This window comes from Beta vulgaris, chromosome 6, assembly GCF_026745355.1.
Source record: "Beta vulgaris subsp. vulgaris cultivar EL10 chromosome 6, EL10.2, whole genome shotgun sequence".
In the NCBI taxonomy this organism is placed as follows: domain Eukaryota; kingdom Viridiplantae; phylum Streptophyta; class Magnoliopsida; order Caryophyllales; family Amaranthaceae; genus Beta; species Beta vulgaris.
This window is the reverse complement of record NC_079207.1, coordinates 59,090,796-59,114,544: the sequence shown is the minus strand read 5'-3', so window position 1 is coordinate 59,114,544 and position 23,749 is coordinate 59,090,796. Positions and strand designations below refer to the sequence as shown.

The 23,749-nt window shown below is 36.5% G+C and overlaps 1 protein-coding gene and 1 long non-coding RNA gene across 2 annotated transcripts; both read right to left on the bottom strand.

Moving 5' to 3' along the window:
* Positions 1 to 4,096: 4,096 nt before the first annotated feature.
* LOC104897138 (3-ketoacyl-CoA synthase 12) lies at positions 4,097 to 5,876 on the bottom strand. Its single transcript, XM_010683967.4, is given in 1 exon segment — positions 4,097 to 5,876. A coding segment is annotated over 1 exon segment (1,446 nt). The 5' UTR covers positions 5,762 to 5,876; the 3' UTR covers positions 4,097 to 4,315.
* An 11,654-nt stretch (positions 5,877 to 17,530) lies between these two features.
* Positions 17,531 to 18,446, bottom strand: LOC125498339 (uncharacterized). Its single transcript, XR_008969885.1, has 3 exons — positions 18,314 to 18,446; positions 17,812 to 18,236; positions 17,531 to 17,731 (listed from the first exon to the last, which is right to left on the bottom strand). It is a non-coding gene; the product is annotated as an uncharacterized LOC125498339 (long non-coding RNA).
* Positions 18,447 to 23,749: the final 5,303 nt, after the last annotated feature.

The following is a 23,749-nucleotide window of genomic DNA, read 5'->3' as shown; positions in this document are numbered from 1 at the left end:
ATTAAGCCCAGAAACACACAATACAACCTACAAATTAAGAGGGATCCTCTTAATCCACCTCAGCTACTGGACAGGCCCAGAGCAGTTACAATCCTTCAAGCCAACATTTATCCATCTCTCTTACATTGGACCTCATAATCTGCATAATCCTATTCTTAACAATGAATTTAAGCTCTTTCATAGTGTGAGCAACAGTGCTAATTACATTATCCTAATAGGCTCTATTTCTGTTTTGCCAAATCAGATACACCACAGCTGCCATTGTAGCAATACAAACCTTCTTCTTAAACTTAGGGCCTGTGTATCTCCCCCTAACCCATCTGCTCATATGAAGAAGGGACTTTCCATTCCAGGGAATCCCCAGCCAGCTCATAGCCTCAATCATACACCTTTTACTGAAATCACAAGTAAAGAATAAGTGATCTCTACTCTCAGGGTGAGTCTGACATAACAAACATTTGTCAGAATCACTGATGTTTATTTGCTGCATTCTAACCCTTGTTTTCAGTCTATTTTGTACAGCTAGCCAATAAATGAACCTGTGTTTGGGTAGACTGTATCTATTCCAAACATAGCTGGTCCATTGCTGAGTAAGGGGAGAATGAGTAAGGGTCTGATAATGTTTCTTTATGCTGAATTGAGTATTCGACATCCACTGATCACCAGATAGCTTCACACTAAGAGTATTCTTAGCTTTGCAAATGTTCTTCCAGGTCCAACTTGCATGAGAAGGAGGGTCATAGGACCCCCAGTTAGCTTCCTTTATGTAAATGCAATTCACCCACCTGACCCATAGGTTGTCTTTCTTCTGTGCTATGTTCCAGGCCAGCTTGCAGATAGCAACCATATTCCAGCTCAATATATCCCTGAAACCAAGCCCCCCATTCTTTTTATTTTTACACACATCATCCCATGCTACATCCCCAGGCTTGCTGTCATTGAAGGTCCCAGTCCACAAAAAACCTCTACAAATACTATTTATCTCCTTTAGCACACACCTAGGAAGTATGAACAGTTGACCCCAATACACATGAATACTCATGAGTACACTGTTAATGAGCCGACATCTAGTAGCAAATGAAAGATGCCTAGTACTCCAAGCTTTAATTCTACTCACCATTTTGCTAATGAGCAATTGACAGTCTTTGCTCTTCAATTTAGTTGTGGAAATTGATACTCCCAAGTATTTAAAAGGAAGATAACCCCTAGTGAACCCACTTACATCAACCACTCTTTGAATATCACCATCTGCCATACCAGCAAAAAACACCTCTGATTTGTGCTTGTTCACCTCAAGGCCTGAAGCATTGGAGAACATTTGAAAGCCTTGCAACAGTGTATAAATAGACCTGAAGTCACCATTGCAGAATAATAGGAGATCATCTGCAAAGCAAAGGTGTGTGAGTTCCATTTCCTTGCAATGAACATGGTACTTGAACCCTTCCTGTTCCTGCACAAACTTAAGGATCCTTGCTAAGTAGTCCATTCCAAGTGCAAACAACAAAGGGGACATGGGGTCCCCTTGTCTAAAGCCCCTCTGGGCTCCAAGGAAACCAGTCAAGGACCGATTCAGCATAATAGAGAAGGTGGGAGTAGTGACACACACCATTATCAAATCCACAAAAAAACTAGGGCACCCAATTCCTTCTAACATCTGCTTTATGAAAGCCCAAGTCACTGTGTCATAGGCTTTTTTTAAGTCTATTTTCATCATGCAGCTTGGTCTAGCAGATTTCCTTTTATACCACTTGAGGAGATCCTGACAAATAAGCACATTGTGCAAGATACTTCTACCAGCAACAAAGGCACCTTGACTGTCAGAGATAATATCAGGTAGAATCTTGTTGAGCTTTTCAATCAGCTTTGTAATACATTTGTAAATTGTATTACAACAAGCAATGGGACGAAAATCAACAACACTCTCAGGGCATTTAATTTTAGGAATAATTGTGAGAGTAGTGATGTTAATCACTCTCAACAACTTCCCTGTCCTGAAGAAATCTAATATTGCATCTGTTACCTCATTACCCACTATATCCCAGCAGTGTTTGAAGAACTTGTTGTTGAAGCCATCAGCACCTGGGGCCTTCTCATCAGGTATGCTGAACATCACCCTCTTCACATCATCCCTAGTAATAGCTTCATTAATCACCTGGATGTGAGCTTCAGTTAGTAACTTCCCTTTATTCATGAGCATAGGAAATACAGTCTGCTTATGCTCTTTGCAAGAGAAAAGATCTTTATAGTAGCTTAACAACGCTTGCTCAACTTGCTCATGATTGGAACACCATTCCCCATTCAACCCTTGAATTGTATTCACTCTGTTATGATATTGATAGTAGGTTTTTTTTTGAAGAAATAGTTGTTGATAAACATGAGTTAGTCAATTCTCAAACAGTTTTTATCCTATAAACATGCATATTTTGTTAAATTTATTATGCGTTAAGGGCCCTTTTTCATATATTGCCCCAGGCCTAATAATGTTCAGGAACGACCATGCCCATCGAGTTTCAACCCATGACACACTCTCACCTAAATTATTCCGACCTAGGTTGGGTCAACCCAAACCCACCCAGTAACCAAATTTGACTTCACTACCTGAACCTAAAAACTACTCCCTCCGTCCCAATTTATTTGCTACTTTTTACCATTTAGGTGTGTCCCAATTTATTTGCTATATTTGCAACTATTTCCATATATAATACATAGGTCCCACACTTTATTTACAAATTTGCCATCACTCCCTCCTTGGTTTTTGTAAATATTTCCATATATAGTACATAGGTCCCACAATTTACCTATTAGCTTTTTTGTTAATTCTTGTTATGGCAATGGTCCCCACTCCCTCCTTTTTTTTTTGATGCAAATGAGGGCCAAGCCCCGTACAGAAAATAAACTACTAAACTAGAAAGCGAGGAGTGGTAACTCCCATAATGTCCTCGCGGAGGAGTGTGGTGATTTCTGGAGGAGGAGCCGCAAAAAATGTCACATGCACCTCTTGGAGAACCCCAATATTAGACAGTCTATCGGCTACTTTATTTCCTTCCCTAAAACAATGAGATAACCGGACTTCCCATTCATTCGAAGCTAGAAGAGATCGACAAGCATTTAGAAGATGCACACATTCACCACCATGATGCGACGCATTTTGAAGGACTTCAATACAAGCCTTGTTATCCATTTGAAGCTCGAGCTTAGTAATTCCCAACTCTTTGGCCATCTCAAGTCCAATAGCTGCTGCAGTAAGTTCCGCTCGGTAAGCTGAGCAAGAGCCAAAGTTAGCCGCGAAACCCCGGAGGAAGGAGCCTTGACAGTCCCGAAGCAGGCCTCCCCCTCCCGCTAGACCAGCTGCACCTTTCGATGCTCCATCTGTGTTTAAAGTAACCCAGGGGGAGGGGGGCTGATCCATCTGATGAAGACTTCCCTAGATGGTCCCGACCGGTGGAGGCCCGAATTGTCTTGGCTAAGGGCCTGCCAAGTTGAAGCGAGTTGCGACTAGAGGAAGGCGCTAGCATTCACAGGAATGTCCTCCATACGTCCAAACATAAAGCTATTTCTCCATCTCCAATTCCACCAAAGGGTCAACACAAAACAAACAATCCATTCAGGGGTGCTGTGGGGTCCTGCTGGGTTTAGATTAGTACACAACCAAGTCTGAAGCGAATCTGAATAGAAGGATGGGGATCGAGTTGGCCCACCTAGAGAAGCCCAAAGACTCCGAGCTGCTGGACAGTCACGAAACAGGTGGAGAAGTGTTTCGTCACTGTTAAGAGTGCAGCGTTTACATCTCGGGTCAGTAGCTAAATGGCGAAGCACCCTATTTGAATTACAAAGAAGACGTTCATGGAACAATAACCAAAGGAATACTCGAATTCTTTGTTGAACTGGAGCTCTCCAGGCAAGATCCCATTTGGGATTGGACTCCCTCCTTGGTCTTTGTGATAAAGCAAATGTAGCAAATAATTTGGGACGGAGGGAGTATTTATTAAAAAAAATTCATACTCTTCAAGTCTTCACGTGGGTGTGCTTGCAATATGTGATCCATATTCAATGCAGTAAAACCACCACATGATTTCTAACCATTAAAGCATGCATATGGAAAAATAAACGAGCGACAAACTTATTGTTTATTACATGAAAATATGAGATCAGGACGCCAACCTCCAACCAAGAGCAATTTTAGCTTTTACATAGTAGCACCTTCATTAAGATTAGGTGATATGTTTTTAATAAGTACTACAAAGTATTGAATAAGGAAAACAAATGTAAAGTGTTACATTTTCAAATACGGGCCATAGTAGTACGTGTATATAATTCAAATAATTTTTCCAGGATAATCAATCTTTTTAGACCTGTATTCTTCTGGAATTTTGAAGGTTGAAACATCTTCATTATGGATCCAACCAAGCTGCTCCAAGTAAGGATTAGCTAAACCCTTAGAAGGATAATCTCTGATGAAATCACTCCAAACATTGTCAACCCCGTCTAAGTCTCTTACCACTTCCCACAAACAACTATTACATTGAAAACCTGATCCGAAACCAATCATCAACACCTTATCCCCTCTTTTGAGCCTCTTTTTGGCCTCCATATACCCCAAAACATACCACAAGCTACACGCTGATGTATTTCCAAATCGATGGAGTGTCATTCTTGCTGGCTCCACATCGTACTCGTCTAACTTAAGGCTCTCTCTTAAACCATCGATCACGGCCTTTCCTCCAGTATGAAAGCAAAAATGTTTTACCCCTATCTTAAAATTAATAGTTGGTCTATTACTTTGTTCCCTTGTACGACTACATCCATGCTTGATAGGTTTCCAAATATATCTCCAGACAGTAACTGCCACTGCAAATCGAACCAATTCTCTTATGGGTAGGATTTTAGGAGCCAAATTCTTAAGATTATCAACCAAACATCGAGTCGCAGTTTTAGGGAGGCCTTTATAAAGGCGGAACCCTAGCTTCCCTGCCGAATCCTCCACCTGCATGCAACTTTCATAGGACTCATCTATAGACCCATGATGCATTCGTACAAGACATTTAAGTTTCAACATAGCCTTCTTCCTTAGACACCACTTGTTAGTTAAGAGGATAGCACTGCCACCCGACCTAAAAAGAGAGTTGGATAAGATCATGGATCGATCATTACCTGAATACCAATTCGGGCTTAGTGATTCGGATGTTACAATCAACGCGTAACAATCTTTTTGTACTTTAAAATGATTTTGGACAACGCTTAGAGAAATTAGGCTAGCACTACACCCCATTCCACTAAGGTTGCAAACTTTAACATCATCCCTCATCTTGTAATGATTCACAATCCTTGAGGCTAATGATGGTGTGGATGCAAACATTGACACATTAACGACTAACACGTCAATATCTTGAGGAGAAATTTTAGAGTTGGAGAAGAGTTTTCCAATTCTACTATCTTGAAAAAATTCGTCCATCTCATTTAGGCTGTCAGCAAGTGTTGATCTTTCTTCGCGCCCCATGATGATGCTTCTCGGAGCGTAGGTTTCCTCTCCCAGGCCCGCACGAACAACGGTCTTGACGAGGAACTTATAGTTGTCGAGGCCCAAATTTTGGTTTCGGAACATGATCTGGGCGGATAATTTGGTGCTTAATTTTCGGTCATTATTGGGTTTAAAGCATTCATAGCCTAGTATGTAGCAATTTTTGTGTCTCTATACAACCCATTTAGAAGTGAAGAGGAAATAAAGGGAAGGGAAGAGAAGTACTAAGACGAAGAACCCCATTAACGATAAGAGGGAATAAAAGGATTCTCTTTCCTTATGAGATTTGGTGGGATGGAGAGATAGATAACTAAGGGAAGGTACTTAAACAAAGACATGTTTCCAAAAAAAAAAAAAAACTCAATTTATAGTCTATCTTTGTTCCGTAAATAGTTTGAACACTTTCTATTTTTATTTATTTCAAATTATTTTAAACATTTTTATTTTTTGCATGATTGCACTTTAATTATTACTTTTTTGGCACACCTTTTTCACAAACGTAAAAAGTATTTGGGTCTTTATTTTTTCTCACTCTATAAAAACATTCTAATTTTTTTCTCCCGCAATAAAAGATATACCCCACTAACTACTATCACATTTTATTATTAAGAAGATAATATTTGATAACCACAAAATAATTTATTTACTTGATATACGTGTCTAAGCAAGTGTTTAAATTATTATGGAGGGAGAGAATCACAAAATAAAATATGAGAATTTTATTTGAAGTAAATTAATATAGTTGATTTTAGTAATGGTTTTTGTTGAGCATAGACATGATTTGTATGGTTGAATTTGATAGACGTTTAAATAAGACAAATCTCTTTTCTATGAGGATGGAAATAGTGGTGCAATCTACCTTTAATTAATCCAGCTGAATTTGCACTTGATCCAAATATTTTTTTGGTGTTGAAAATTATTTTAGTTGTTTATTTGGTATTTGGATAGGCTAACATCAACTCAACAAATAGTCACTGTCATATCACTAAAGATAAACAGAAAATGAACCTGTGTTAAGCTTAGATTCCTAAAGTGAAACTAAGTTTAAAATTTTGGTAAAGAAACTCAAATCAAGTTCAAATATGAGGTAGCCGAAGTGGAATCATGTAAACTGTTCGGAAAGTAAAATTTTAGCGGAATATTGGATACCCAAAGTTAACAAATGTCCTAGAAGTATTATACTATAAGTAATACCCAAGCAATACTCAATTTTTTAAAATTATTGATTTGCATTCTAATCCGGTGAATTAATTTGAGATAATTATTGAGTCGAATTCGACAAATGCAAACAAATGGTGTAATGGGGAATTTGCGGAACGTGGAACCTTTAATTCCATACAAACTTCATCCGAAATTTTTTCAACTTATACTCAAAGATTTCTCTCATTTACAAAGGTGGAGAATCTACCATTGCTGCAAACTCTATAGCCAAACAAGGCCTCTTGGGCTAGATGATTTTGTAGCTTAGATTTAATTGTGTTTGTTGAGGTTTATGCAAAGGTGTTGTTTCATGAATCTTTAATAGCTTTTAGGACCCGTTGTCCCCATTTTATTGTTAATTTAGTTCAGTTGCAATTAGTTTAGTTCAGTTTAATTCACTTCATTTCAATTCAGTTCAGTTTAATTCACTTCAATTCAGTTCAGTTCAGTTGCAATTAGTTCAGTTCAGTTCAATTCAGTTAAGTTTAGCTCAAATTATCATTTTTATTAGTTATAATTTAATTCATTTCAATTCAGTTGCAATCACTTCAGTTCAGTTCAATTCATTTCAGTTCAGTTGCAATCAGTTCAGTTCAATTGAATTCAGTTAGAGCATAACTTTTAGCCATATTTCATAACATCAACATTTCAGCAATAAAACTAACAACAAATTATCAAAAGAAAAAAAATCTAAATTATCAGCGAGTGTTTAGTACTCCCTCGGTAATACAGTGCCTACTCATGTGTGATCTTGTTAGATTCGTCTCAACATGTAATTTCATGATATCAAATTTTTATATTTTTTATTAATACGAAATTGAAAATATTAAAAGTCAAAATTACATATTAAAAATCGTGTCGAAAATAAATAAACACTATACTATGGGATGGAGTGACTAATAACTAATAACATTTGTACTTATATTACAATGTAAGCGTTGAAAACCATTCCAAAAAAATTGTCATTTAAGGACTGCTTTTAAGTTTGATACATTTACATGTGACTTTAGGTGGGAAACCAGCTTATTTAAAAGAAAATTTAATTAGGAAAGGCAGTCTAATTTAAAGTCTTTAATGGCTTTTCATACGTGGGAACTAGGTATTGGTTCTTAATTCCCAACTACTTACATTTAGTTATTGCAATGGTTGGCTCTGATCCCTATGCTTACTCAGCCAGAAAAGGAACTGTCGGAAACATAATCGTACTCTCTTAGGCAATGCTACATCTACCCGGTGGGTAGTTAACCCATTAGAAATAGAGCATTAAAAAAGTATTAAAACTGATGAGTTGGATTCCACTATTTATTTATTTCTATTAGTAATGGGTTGTTGACCCACTGAGTAGATAAAGTTTTTTCCTACTCTTTTAAGTCAGTTGTAATCTTGTTCCCTAATGGCAATAAGTAATCCGAACTTTAAAGTTTTTCAGCTCTAACGTCTTTTCAGAATAATTACTACTTTGAATTATTTATTTTCATAATACCAATTTTTTTACTATTTTTAAAAATATTTAGAGACATTAATATCCAAAATATGTGTTGGCAAAAGTGTTAATTTCTTTAAGTAAAAAAAAAAAAAAAATGGAGGAAGTAAATATCTAATCTGATCATTGATAACATAATTCAAGTTTCCAAGGTGTTGGCATAAGAAGTTTTTTTTTTTGGGTATGTAAATTTATTAAGCTCAACAAGATATATCTAAAGCTACAACAACAGCAACACAAACATACTACTTGCTCCGTAACATAATAACTGCAACAAATTAATATTTTATACCTCATAAATAATACCCATTTTTTGCAGTTATTATGTTACAGAGAAAGTATATACATTGCAAACATCTCACAAATTGTACAAACATTGTGTCAGAATATATAGATGCATAAAGCGAAATTTCAGGAAACAATTTCCCAACATCTATCATAGGATCGCAAAATAAATAATCAAACACATGAATAATTCAATAGAGATTAAATATCATACTTTTGTAGCGTGATTTTCCTGTTGTATGCAAGCTTTGAAGATTGGAGAGCCCCAAGTGTCGCTCCTCTATTTAGTCCACGGGCACCAGTTGAACACCAACCTTTGCTAGAATGGAAGAGAAGAAAATCTCTTGCTTTTGATGGTATATGTGCCGGTTTAGAGGAAATAGTTTTAGGGTTTCACACACTCTCTCTCTCTTGTGAAAAAAACTGATTAATGAGTTGATCCCCTAAATGCTAATATTATATCCTATATATAATAGAAGAGTCATAGGCTAGTTATGAGAACTAATTTTCCTCCTATTCTTCTTTGGACCGGCCCAAACCTAATCCTAAATGAATTTGGATTGCTTTGTCCAACTTGTGCTACAATGTCTCACCTCATAAGATAAATCTATTTTAGTTATAGGCCCATTCCATATTGTCCTATTAATCATATATATTCTCTAGTAAGAAAATACGATTGCTAAAATAATTAACTTTATTATCATCATAATATAACTCCTATTAACATTTAGTAATTGTCAGGATATCTAAGGACATATTTCTTCAATCTCCCACTTGTCCGAAGATAAGAGTGTAATATTAAATTCCTTAAGTCACTTAATGTCAAATTTGATAACACAATGTTATTCTCAAATTTATGTTCCTTGATCGTTGAGTTCGAACTGCTCAAATAATAAGGATTAACTCTTTAATCTTATTCCGCATGACCATTCAATTTTCCAGTTCTCACTCAGCAAGAGGCCAAGACACCATTCCTATTTAATAGGAGGACTTATCCACTCTTGTATGACCATAACTCCCACTCAATTCTTAGCCCACCTCATCACTGCCTTTAAAATATCCTTTTACGACGCTACATTTAACAATGTCAAAGTTAAACTAATTATATTGTGGTTATTAAGACATACTCATGTCTAAGGAATCCACTAAATATAGTAGTTCGATTCTACTTCTAGAATCTAATTACGTCAAGTCTCAATGTATCAACTATACATCCATATAATCAATTACACATTTCTATGTCTCCATAGCCCATGAAATTGCGCTATCAATTAATTATATACTAGTCTTAAATAAATCACTTATGTCCAATTTAGTGATTTAGACTAGGGATTTATAATAAATTGTGATTTTTGTTCACTTTATAGGGTTCCATTATCAAAACTTTTTCGATAATTCTACTTGAAAACACAAATTATTTGGACATTTTATTTAATACTAAACCAAACAACTATAAAAGAAACGAAGTTTTATTGATAAACATCCAAAACATAATAATGTCATTACAATTGTAAACATGAAGCAAACAACCGAAATCAATTCTCCCATATGCTTTTGCTCCATAGACCTATTATGACATTCATGCTTAGGTTGAGCAAGTGGTTTAGTCAGAGGATCTGCAATATTATCCTTAGTTTGAACCTTGCTTACTTTCACATCCTCTCTTGTAGTTTTACAGCTTGACACTTACATGAACCTTATCAATATAATTCTCTTGACTAAGTCCAATCAACCTTTTCGACCTATCTATATAGATCTTTATTCCCAATATGTACTCTTCCTCTCCTAGGTCTTCCATTAGAGAAATAATTTTTAAGCCATTCATTGACTAACTCAAGCATGGTCTAATCATTTCCTATGAAAAGTATGTCATCCACATATAAGACAAGAAAATTAATACTACTCTCACTTAACTTCTTGCACACACAAGATTCCTCTTCATTTCTGAGAAAGCCAAATTTATTGATTGCCTCATGAAATATGAGGTTCGAACTCCTTGATGCTTGCTTTAGTCCATAAATGGACTTCTTAAGCTTGCATACCCTTCCTGGATTTTCTAGAAATTCAAAACCTCGAGGTTGTGTCATGTACACATCCTCTTTCAAGAACCCATTCAAGAAAGCGATTTTGACATCCATCTACCATATTTCATAGTCATGAAAGGCAGCAATCGCAAGGATTATCCTAATGGACTTCAGCATGACTATTTGTGAGAACGTTTCATCATAGTCAATTCTATGAATTTGTTTGAAACCTTTCGCCACCATCCTTGCTTTGAAAACACTAATGTTTCCATCCTTGTTTTTTTTTTTTCAACTTGAAAACCCATTTGCATCCAATGGGTTGTACCCCATTAGGCAAATCAACCAAGTCCTATACTTGATTTTCAGACATTGAATCCATTTCAAATTTCATGGCCTCAAGCCATCTTTCGAAGTCTTGACTATCGAAAGCTTTTTTGTGACTAGTAGGTTCTTCTGATTCTAAAATCCTTATTTCAGAACTTTCAGTCAAAAGGATATCAATATATCTCTTTGACGGAATGATGGTCCTACTAGACCTATATTGGGGAACAACAGAAGAAGTTTCTACCTCACTAGGTTGAGTGACTTCACATGGAGTATCTCCAAGTGGGACGGTAGGAGGTCTTGAATTGAATGCACCACCTCCTGAGCAGTTCATGGTAGGCCGCCTCTGATGAGGTGTTAACCTCATCCATTTGTTTCTCATCTCGAACTTCTTCGAGATATACATTTCTCCCAGTTGTTTTTATGGAAATAAACTCCTTTTCCAGAAAGATACCATTACGAGCAACAAACACTTTATGTTTGCTTTGGTTGTAGAAGTAGTATCCCTTAGTCTCTTTTCGGTAGCCCACAAAGAGACATTCATCAGATTTGGGTGAAATCTTATCAGAAAGTGAACGTTTTACATTAGCTTCACAACCCCATGTCCTTAGAAAAGACAATTTTGGAATGTTTCCAGTCCACATTTCATATGATGTCTTTTAATCTGCTTTAGATGGTCCTCTGTTAAGTGTAAATGCCACTGTTTCAATCGCAAATCCCCATAATGAAATAGGAAGATCAACAAGACTCATCATGGATCAAACCATATCAAGTAGAGCTCGATTCTTTCTTTCAGAAACGACATTTAACTGTGGTGTTCTTGGTGGAGTCCATTGTGAAAGTATTCCACAATCCTTCAAATGATCACCAAATTATTGAGATAAATATTCAACATCACGACCGGATCACAGTGCCTTAAATTTCTTCCCAAGTTGGTTTTGTACTTCATTATGGAATTCCTTAAAATTTTTAAAGGATTCCGACTTAGGTCGCAGGAGGTAAACAAATCCAAATCTGCTTACATCATCTGTAAATGTAATGAAGTAATTGTACCCTCCCCTAGCCAAATTACTCATAGGTCCACACACATTCGTATGTATGAGGGCTAAAAGGTCATTGGCCCTTTCACTTGAACCTGTGAAAGGAGACTTTGACATTTTCCCCATCAAGCAAAACTCATAAGTATCAAATGATTCGAAATAAATGATTTGAGAATTCCATCTTTATGAAGCTTCTCAATAGGCTTTGAGCTTATGTGGCCTAATCAACAATGTCATAGGTATGTAGGATTTGAATCATTTGCTTTAGGTTTCTTACTGTCTATGTTATAAATTTGGGTTTCCAAGTCTAGCACATATAAACCATTGATAACTTGGCTGAGACGACATAGAATAAATCATTCAAATAAGCAGAACAACAATTATTCTTTATTTAATTTGAAATGAAAAACCTTCTGAATGCAAAACTGGAATTGAAACAATATTCTTGGTAATAGTTGGAACGTAATAACAATTATAGATTTCTAATACTAAACCAGAAGGCAAAAGTACACTACAATCTCCCACAACCAAAGCTGCAACTCGTGCTCCATTGCGCATGCAGAGGTCCGCTTCTCCTTTGCTCAATGTTCTACTTCTTTTTAGTGCCTGCACATTACAAATAATGTCAGATCCACATGAAGTAGCAAATACCCATGATGTATAAGTAGATAAGCTAATCTCTATAACATAAATACCTAAAGTCGAAGCGCCAGTTTTCTAATCCTCTAGATACTTGGGGAAGTTCCTCTTCCAATGACCAATCTTGTAGTAATGGTAACACTCATGTAGTGCTGCAACTTTTGCCTTAGGAGTGGTTATTGTCTTAGAAGTATCATCAGTGGTAATAGCCTTGCCCTTGTTCTTCTTATTAGGAGCCCCTTTCTTCTCGAATTGCTTGTCCTTCCTAACCATAAGAACATCCTTATGTTCAGGTTCAGTAGGCAAGCTCCTTTCAACCTGAGTTAGGATACCATGTAGCTCTTGCAAGGTAGCCTCCCCTCCTTGCATGTGAAAATTCAACTGAAAGTTTTAAAAATTTTCACGCAATGATTTGATCACAATATTAGTTGCCATTTCTACAGGGTAAGCCCAATTTTTTCCATGCTCTGAAAATTTCGAATCATATTTAACATAAGCGGACCAACGAGTTTTCCGTTTCCCAATTTAAACTCCAGCAACTTATAGTGAGCTTCAAGCCTTTCCAATCTAGCATTCTTCTAAAACATAGTTTTCAGCTGTCGGAGGATGGAGTAGGTATATCCAAACCATTAAAATGCTTTTGAAAGTCTGGTTCCATGCGTGCAAGAAAGCATCAGACATGTTACTTGCACAAAATCCACCTCTAGAGTTTCCCTTGTTCTCTGTCAAGCTATAGTAGCATTTTCTTGCAGGGGTTCAGGGAGAGGATTGTCAATAACATTTTCCCTTCCTTTGGCTCCGAGAATGATTCTCACAGCCATTTCCCATTTTAGGAACTTATGTGCATTCAGTTTGTCTTTTTCGAGTAAATATCACAAATTAAAACCGGGGGTGTTGTGGTTGTTTGAACGAGACATGATAACTACAATAAAAGAATAATAAAGCAAGATTCAATCGATGTTTATCAAGAAAGCAATAATTAAACAAATTTTAATTAACTACTACCGTTTACTCAAAATAAAAGTCCTCTATTGAATAAAGAAATAACAAGATTCCCTCCAACTACAATCAAACGGATTTTGGCCCTGACTTCAATTTATAGTAGTTGAGGTAAGTAAACACTTTACTAATTATAACTAATTATATTTCTTGGTAGTCAGGTTAACAACTCCTTGTTTACTCCTATCTCTTAGCTTCAAAATCCAAAACTTTGTCTTTTGATGATTTTGTTGAGTTAAACCAAATATTACCATGTAAGTTTCAAAAAACCTACCCTACTATCCCCAGAAATACACTAGTGGAAAAAACATCAAGTGCTCAGGTTAAAAACGCTACAAGTGCTCCGTATTTCACCCGTAGCAGACCCCATACGAGCACTTGAGCATTTTTCAAGTGCTCCGGTTAAAAATCGGAGCACTTAATTTTACAAGTGCTCCGGTTGCACTAACAACCGGAGCACTTGATGCTGTTTAATTGCTTAGACTAGGTCAAGTGCTCCGGTTGATAGGAGACAACCGAAGCACTCGTGCTTCATGTGCTCCGATTGTTATTAATCAACCGAAGCACTTGTTGTATTTTTTTTTTAAAACCAGCGCTAGTATTATTACCTTCCTAAAAGTGTATATTACAATTTACAATAGAGCGCCTGCAACCTCATTTTCACCACCATACTTAACCTCCTCTTGCCCTTCATATATCACCAACATAATATGTACAATGATACAAAAAAGTGCACATGAAATTCAAAATCCAACAAAGAAACATTCAAAATTAAAATACGTACTATTATATATATATAAAGTGTAGAATTGAGTTATAAAACATTACCATAGATTTAAAGTACGCGTTTACAACGTATTTAGAAATTAAATTCATAGACAACAATCGGTAACGAAGGAAGCAAATTTGTCTCGAATTCATTGATTTCCTCAACAATAAATGACTCCTCCCTTGGTGTGTTGTAAACCTAATAATTAATAAGATCAAATAAATACAATTATATATATATATATATAATATACCATAGCATGAAATTTTTGGTCACATTCTTTTCTATATGTTGTTTAAGAACTACTAGGACGACTACAAGTCTATAATTTGATCGTTCTAGTCAAGTTTCTGCAAGTAAAGGCCATTTCAAAACTGTTTTATGTCAAATTCATCCATTTCGTACCATATCATGTAATTTTAGGTTACATTCTAATCTAATATGTTTTCTAATATAAGGACTACTAGGACGATAAAAATTCTAATTTGATCGTTCTAGTCAAGTTTGTGCAAGTAAAGGTCGTTTTAGACCATTTAAGCCGTTTTGGGTCAAATTCATCCATTTCATACCATAGCAAGTAATTTTAGGTTACATTCTGGTCTAATATGTTGTTTAAGGACCCTTATGATGATTACTAGTCTAATTTGATCATCCTTAGTCAAGTATGTGCAAGTAAAGGCCGTTTCAAGGCCGTTTTCGGCTGTTTTGGGTCAAATTCATCCATTTCGTACTATATCATGTAATTTTAGGTTGCATTCTGGTCTCATATATTGTTTAAGGACTATTAGGACGATTACTAGTCTTATTTGATCATCCTAGTCAAGTTTGTGCAAGTTTCAAGGCCGTTTTACGCTGTTTTGGGTCAAATTCATCCATTTCGTACTATATCATGCAATTTCAGGTTGCATTCTGGTCTCATATGTTTTTAAGGACTATTAGGACGATTACTAGTCTAATTTGATCATCCTAGTCAAGTATGTGCAAGTAAAGGCCTTTTCAAGGCCGTTTTTGGCTGTTTTGGATCAAATTCATCCATTTCGTAGTATATCATGTAATTTTAGGTTGCATTCTGGTCTCATATGTTGTTTAAGGACTATTAGGACAATTACTAGTCTAATTTGATCATCCTAGTCAAGTTTGTGCAAGTAAAGGATGTTTCAAGGCTGTTTTAGGCTGTTTTGGGTCAAATTCATCCATTTCGTACCATAGCAAGTAATTTTAGGTTGCCATCTGGTTTCATATGTTTTTTAAGGACTATTAGGACGATTACTAGTCTAATTTGATCATCCTAGTCAAGTTTGTGCAAGTAAAGGCTGTTTCAAGGCCGTTTTAGGCTGTTTTGGGGACAAATTCATCCATTTCGTACCATAGCAAGTAATTTTTAGGTTACATTCTGGTCTCATATGTTGTTTAAGGACTATTAGGATGATTACTAGTCTAATTTGATCATCCTAGTCAAGTATGTGCAAGTAAAGGCCGTTTCAAGGTCGTTTTCGGCTGTTTTGGGTCAAATTCATCCATTTCGTACTATATCATGTAATTTTAGGTTGCAGTCTGGTCTCATATGTTGTTTAAGGACTATTAGGACGATTACTAGTCTAATTTGATCATCCTAGTCAAGTTTGTGCAAGTTTCAAGGCCGTTTTACGCTGTTTTGGGTCAAATTCATCCATTTCGTACTATATCATGCAATTTCAGGTTGCATTCTGGTCTCATATGTTTTTTAAGGACTATTAGGACGATTACTAGTCTAATTTGATCATCCTAGTCAAGTATGTGCAAGTAAAGGCCTTTTCAAGGCCGTTTTTGGCTGTTTTGGATCAAATTCATCCATTTCGTAGTATATCATGTAATTTTAGGTTGCATTCTGGTCTCATATGTTGTTTAAGGACTATTAGGACAATTACTAGTCTAATTTGATCATCCTAGTCAAGTTTGTGCAAGTAAAGGATGTTTTCAAGGCTGTTTTAGGCTGTTTTGGGTCAAATTCATCCATTTCGTACCATGCAAGTAATTTTTAGGTTGCATCTGGTTCATATGTTTTTAAGGACTATTAGGACGATTACTAGTCTAATTTGATCATCCTAGTCAAGTTTGTGCAAGTAAAGGCTGTTTCAAGGCCGTTTTAGGCTGTTTTGGGCAAATTCATCCATTTCGTACCATGCAAGTAATTTTAGGTTACATTCTGGTCTCATATGTTGTTTAAGGACTATTAGGAGATTACTAGTCTAATTTGATCATCCTAGTCAAGTATGTGCAAGTAAAGGCCGTTCAAGGTCGTTTTCGGCTTTTTGGGTCAAATTCATCCATTTCGTACTATATCATGTAATTTTAGGTTGCAGTCTGGTCTCATATGTTGTTTAAGGACTATTAGGACGATTACTAGTCTAATTTGATCATCCTAGTCAAGTTTGTGCAAGTAAAGGCCGTTTCAAGGCCGTTTTCGGCTGTTTTGGGTCAAATTCATCAGTTTCATACCACTGGAAGTAATTTCATCAGGTTACATTTTATCTAATATGTTGTTTAAGGAGTATTAGGACGATTACAACTCTAATTTGATTGTTCTAGTCAAGTTTGTGTAAGTAAAGGTGGTTTTAGGTCAAATTCATCTATTTCATACCATAGCATGTAATAGATTCTAGTCTAATAAGTTGTTTAAGGACTAATTATGATGAAACTAAGTCATAGTTTATATGGGTACGGAATGTTACGAACCTTCTCAAGATCATCGACTTCCGTGCAACAAGTAAGTATATCGAACATAAACCTCATCACGTCATAGCCGCAAGCAACTCCATCTTGTTGTTGTGCGCACTAAATTCAAAATTATTTTCCGAAAAATAATTCTCAACAGGACGATCAATAAAATTAGGGAAAACATAACTTAAAGATAGGACAATCAAAATCCTTTCCTTCACTGATTTCCATTGAGGAAGTGTGGCTCTTCTTGGACCACATCCACGTAATCTTTTCATCACACTACAATACCACATTTTATAATAGTTACAATGTTATGATGTTAATAAAGAACAAAAAGGAAATGAAAATAAAACAATACCTATTCAATATGCTTTTGATTAGTAAGCCTCGGGGTGGTTCTTGACGCATAGAATCAAAATGGTATATTGTGTGAGTTGAAGGAGATATTACCAAGAGCATCCAATGGGACTACAACAAAAAATTAAGTTCGACAATCATATGTATACCAAATAGTTATCCAAAATAGTATTTATGAAAAGACATTATCAACTAGGTACTAAAACATACTCTTCAAGGTATGGGGCAATAATATAGTTATCTTTAGATCGAACACATGCGGTAATACTCCTTTCAACGTACTCATTCGCTTCAGCATGGTTCTTCAAGCAATTGTCACCACGAATCTCTTGTGGACATAACCACCCAACTTTTGAAACAGAATCACATCCAAGTAAATCTTCGTAAAGTGCACTAAAAGAAGATTTAATTAATTTAGATTGAAAATCGTCAACAACCAACAAAATATAAAAGTAGTTATTTTTATTAGATACCTCATGAAGACTTGTAATATAGATACATTTAACATCGCGCCGGAGAGGAACTCACGAATATCTACTTTATATACCCAAGTAGCTGAATCGTCATCTAAGTAGTGGAATTGAGATTTCTCCAAATCAACCTTTATTGGGGAGGAATCAGGCAAGTTGGTAACACGAGCATGTAGCCAAGAACATGACTTGCTAAGAGACTGGAGCACTTTTTCACACACAAGTGGAGTTCCTTTTGGATTCACATCAGGAGATGAGCCCTTAGATGAAATCTTACCTACAACTACACTCTTAGGTTGTGAATCCGCCTTGTTATTGTTAGCTTTTGAGTCCACCTCATTCTCTTTTGATCGGTTGTCTTGCGAACTCTCTTTGTCCGCATCCAAATTCTTCACTTTTTTGGCCGATTCTGTTTTTTTCTTCAAAGCCTGTTTAAGAAAAGACACCATTACACAAAAAGAACATAGTTGAAATAATCATTAGGAGTATATAGCACATATTTTACCTTATCTGAAAATCGCACCCAAGCACATGGCCATATCACAAAACTACCTTGCGCGTCGTTCAGAACAGTGAGCTCCACTCTGGCCTAGGGACCGGCAATGAGAAATCTTCAAATCCACATATAATGGTGTCTAAGACACACTAAAATAAGAACTTACCGGCAGCAAATGTGATGTCTGGCCCTCTCTCGGTGGTTGTGCCCGACCATAAGCGACCACAACCAACTCACCATCTGCTGATTTGGGAAGTAAAAGATTGCAAGGGGTCTCCTCCTATTTAAAACATAATTGGCTAAGTCAACCATTAACAATATATATCATATAGTTTGTTGGAAAAGCAACTAAAAACAGTAATTCTTCATTTACCTCTATATCAGGCATGGGGGTCAAGTAGCAGAGGTTTAGGTATCGAACCAAGTACCTCTCTAGGTGTCTCGGGATCTTGCTGGCTTAATTTGTCCCCAGGAGTGACATTGAGCTCGAGTCAAGACTAGGTAATCCCATGTGCTCCAAGATGGCGCTGAATTGATTCTTCATCCTTTTCTCAAGCTCCTCTATTGCAGATTTCATTTTGCTCTCCATATCTTGTGATGCATTAGACACTGAGCTTGATCTTGTTGCGGAGTACTCTGCACCATAAACTTTTCTCAAGCCTAGTCGTACCCCTCATTTGCCTTTCACACGTCCATCATGGTCCTTACCTAGTACCATATATAAGGCATCCTTGTTCGCTTACGGAACAAACTCGCCTATAACCTCTTTGTTCCTCCACCCAAGCTAGTGAAAGAAAGAACACATAAGAAAACGGTTAGTTGGAAACTGAAAAAGCTAAATTTAAGTGAAATGACCATAAATACTAACCACTGCTTCGCTATCTTCTTTGTTCCCGGATTAGAAATGGTTCTTCTCCCACTTGCATCTCGACTATGAAGTGAACAATACCAATCATCAACTCGATCAATGTTCTTTGTCGTAAGTGTAGAGCCAGAAGTTGCCCCTGATGACGAGGTCATGCTTGGGTAATAATCTTTTTCTTACATCCACTCCTTTCTTTTCTCTTCATAAGTTTTAGGACCCATATGATGATAAAACTTCTTCTGCCTTGAACTTTTGTAAGCTTTAGCACGCCTTTCCTGTAGATTTAAAAAAAATAAAAGGTAAGTTTAAGTCAATAAATGCATATAATACAAATAAAGAAGTAACTTTATTAAAACTTTATAATGCCTTCAGTTACAGCTTTGAAACCTCGGATTTCTTATTCAATATTCCAGTTTTTAGCTACTATTTCAATTCTTCTTTAATGCTCCTGCTAGGAAATGGGAGTAGATCTGATTTTAGTAGGGTTAGCTTCTGGTAGATAATTGCATATTCTAAGAAATGGGAGTAGATCTGATTTTAGTTATATGTAGAATTTCACATGTTATCTGAAAAGTTGTTGATTGCATACAATGGGCCTATTATGTTTTAGTTATATAAGGGGAACTACATATAATGTGAATGGATCATCTTGTGGAAGTTTAAAGATCAGAGACTGGATCATCGACGATTTGGCAAAATTAGAAGAGAGTGGGTTATAAGATGAGACATTTAATGGGACATATGGTATCGACCTGGGGGAACGTCGAGGCAGCTTGATAAGGGGGATGGTTCATTTTGTTCCTCTATTGTTGTTTGTAGCTAACGAAGGACCATTGTAGGAAGACAGACCTAAAACTTGTAATATATCTGAAGTCAACTAAAAATTTGGACTTCAAGCAGCAAAAGTGGGTGTATGATATTGGCAAATCTTCCTAGTAATATTTTTGTTACTTTTCACTGAATTCCAGGACAAACTATCATGTTCTTTAGTTCTGAAACTAATTTTTCCAGAACTTACACATGTAAAAACCCATGTTATGTCCATTCTCTTAGTACTTAATGTCATATTATACTTTTAAGTACCTTGATGAAGTTTCCTTATGCTTTCTTCATGGTTGTTCTAGCCTGAAGTCTCAGCCTTACAATTCAAGCAATTAAGTCTTACAGCAGCTAATACTTTCAGTTAATCAACTAGCAAAATCCTCAATAATAAGCCATTTGTATACATGATTTCCAAATAAACTACCCACCTTGCAGTGTCCTGCCTTCCCACTGGAACATTGGTGTGGCAGTTATCCATTGGTTAAGGATAGTAGCTCTTGCATTTATGCTGGTTAGATCGTTAGTATATGTGTTCTATCATATTATGCAAGCAGATTGGAAAAGGGAAGTATAGAGTAGAATATCCAGATGGATATTTGGTTCCTAACATAATAAGAAAAACTGATATATGTATATATATATCTTCCTAACAAAGTTATCTATTATTCTAGGAGGTTGCATGGGTGCTGTCTAATATAGCTGCAGGTTCCATTGAGCACAAGAGATTACTATATTCAAGTGAAGCAGTTCCATTGCTATCACGTCTCCTTTCAACTGCACCATTTGATGTAAGGAAAGAAGTAGCCTATGTCCTTGGTAATATATGTGTGGCCCCAACAGAAGGACTTCTATCTTGCAAAAGTGGAGCATCTTACAAAAATCAGGCAGAACCAGGAAGAAGATAAATCATCAGTAAAACTTCATTCATTCAAGTGTGTGATTAAATCTCTTTGCAAGATTACCCCCAATAATTTCTTATTCTTTTGGAACACTATTATTACTTATTGTGGTTTATTTCTTCACTTTTCGAACTTTCCAAGATAAAATTTCACCTTGAGTGAAGGCATGTTGCGTATCTACATTTAAGGCTGTTGCTGCTAGTTCATCGGGGATAAATTCGATACCCCTTATGAGGACCGGTGGTGGTGTGGGCATCAACAAAAATAATGCCAGTCTCACTAGGCATAGCAGCTCCCCTGCAGGATTTTTCACCAACCTGAACACGGATACTGGTACCCTTCTCTAACTTCTTGATCTAAATATTTAACAGTTTAAGAAGTTGACCATCTTATGCAGATCTGAGAACATCTCAACAAATTTTTAGCCTTTAAGATTGATGGTATATGGCATGATAGGAGGGATGGGGAACTATGGAGGTGGTAATGGAGGAAAAATTGATTCAGGTAAATGTTTCGTCAGGTCAAGCTTCCACTTCAGATCTCATAAACCAGAACTCAGATGTTGCGGTAAAAAGCTTGAGAATGAATAGCCTAGATGAAAAAATCTCTATTTCATGGCTCTTTGAAATTATTACCTATTCTTGTCTTTATAAGTCATATCTATTTATCTTCAATATGCAAAAATTAGTAACTCCAATTGGAAAAGTGGAGATTGGGAGGGAAATTGGATAAGTAGTTGTCTATTTCAATATGCACAATAATACTTTTCCTCTAGAATGTCTGACTTCCATTCAATTTTGATTCTCTTATATGAAAACAAAATACGAGATGAAAACTTACAACTTCTTTCGGAGTAGTTTTTTGGCAACAAATGCTTCCCAATCCTCTTTTGTGATGTGATCCCATATTTGATAAGGCAACAATGTCCGTACTTCCGTCTTTTCAGAAGCATTTTTATTTTCCCCTCCCGCCTCATTTCCCGCTTCCTCTCCTCCCTCATTCTCCTTTTCCATTCCTTTTGTCAACTTCTTAGACGTAGTTTTTTTTTCTTCTTAACGTGATCCATCCACTCACCAACTTTGTCTTGAAGTCTATGAATCTCTCCGCAACAGCCGAAAGAAACACTTCCTTCTTCGCTTCATCGGGTTGAACATGAAATAGATTCTAAAAAAAGGGAAAACATAATAGTTACTTAACAAGTATGTTATATATAATATGCAGCCAAATACTTAGGGTAAGCTTCTACACTTACCACTGTATCTTCCCACAACGCCTTTTTCAAACCCTCTGACACCTCACTCCATTTAGCCAAAATGGAGATTTTGCGCATGCAAATGCCAACTTGTGTCCCATACTTCATACGCCACTTACCACATGGTTAACCAAACTGATTGTATTCAAGGTGCATGGGATCCTTCATGTTACTCACAATTCCTTTTGTCGGACCTCGTCCTCTTCTCTTTTTTGGAACGTGACTCACAATTTCACTTGTTATGGTATGGACTTGTAAGCCGCCTTGAGTTTGAGGAGCTGACACCATCTCATCCTCCTCTTGTATAGGGGCTGCATTATCGGTTTGTTTCTCACCTTTATCCTCCTCCATCTCTGGATCATACTCGACATCATCATGATCATCACTAAGATCACGCTCTATTTCATCATTCCCAGTACCATTATCATGCTCTTTACTCCTGCATTTGCGTTTTGTTCCCTTCTTTGATTGGGTTTCATATGCCGTAGAATTAATTCCCAATTCATGCATTTTCAATTTATTTTCCGCTATCCTCTTTTCTCGACATTTCTCATAATCTCCCATCTTGAATGTATACAATAAGAGTAGCTTCTGCACAAAGAGTTGATAGACATTCAGATTAATATATAACAAAGAACTGAGGAATCCACTCGAAACATTGTACTCTCCAAGTGTTTTTCTTAATAGGTGACACTAACATTGTACTCTCTCAGGCTGTTAGCAACTAGTTATACGCTCAAAGTAAATTAATTCATTTTTCTTCTTTAAACACGTTTTGTGCTGTGTATGCTTTGGCTTTAGGTGGACCACAAGTGAGAACTAAGTTTTATGCTCCTAGTTTGTACTCTCTGCATTGTAAGTCAAAATTGATAATGATGCATGTTTTTTCATGCTCTGGCTTAGTCTCCTATGATATGACCCTCCTAAATGTTTCTCTAGTTAGTAAAGAGCATGAGTTTGCCTAGTAAAGCTACAAATGTCAGCAACTAGAGAACTCGGTGGAGGAGGAAGAGGAGAGAAGGGGAAGAAACACTTACAACAATCAGTTTTCCAGCATTCTCAGGCCTCTGTGCTAATCGTATTGCAGCAGCTGCTGCTGCTCCTGAAGATATTCCAACCTTCAAGAAAGCATATATTCAATCGGAAACAGCAAAACACTACTCAAAATATGTTTTCCTAATTAGTGAAAAGTAGAACAAAACACTACTGCTGAGTGTAATATGTAATAGAATTGATTGATTGATAATCGTTCCCATAATTAGGATTACAAGAATATATATATACAGTGACTAGAAACTAGGAAGTCAATCACTAAAGATTACAAGATACTTAACAAATATACAAGAATATGTACTAAGTCAAACTAGAATATATGCATATTCTATCACACCCCCGCAGTCGAAGCGGGAGAAGGAAGAACGCTGAGACTGGAGCGAAATTCCTCAAAGAGAGGCCTCGGAAGTCCCTTGGTGAAGATGTCAGCAAACTGATAGCGGGAAGGGACGTGAAGAACGCGAACAAGGCCCTTGGCAACCTTTTCGCGAACAAAGTGTATGTCCATCTCAATGTGTTTGGTGCGCTGATGTTGGACGGGATTTCCAGAGAGG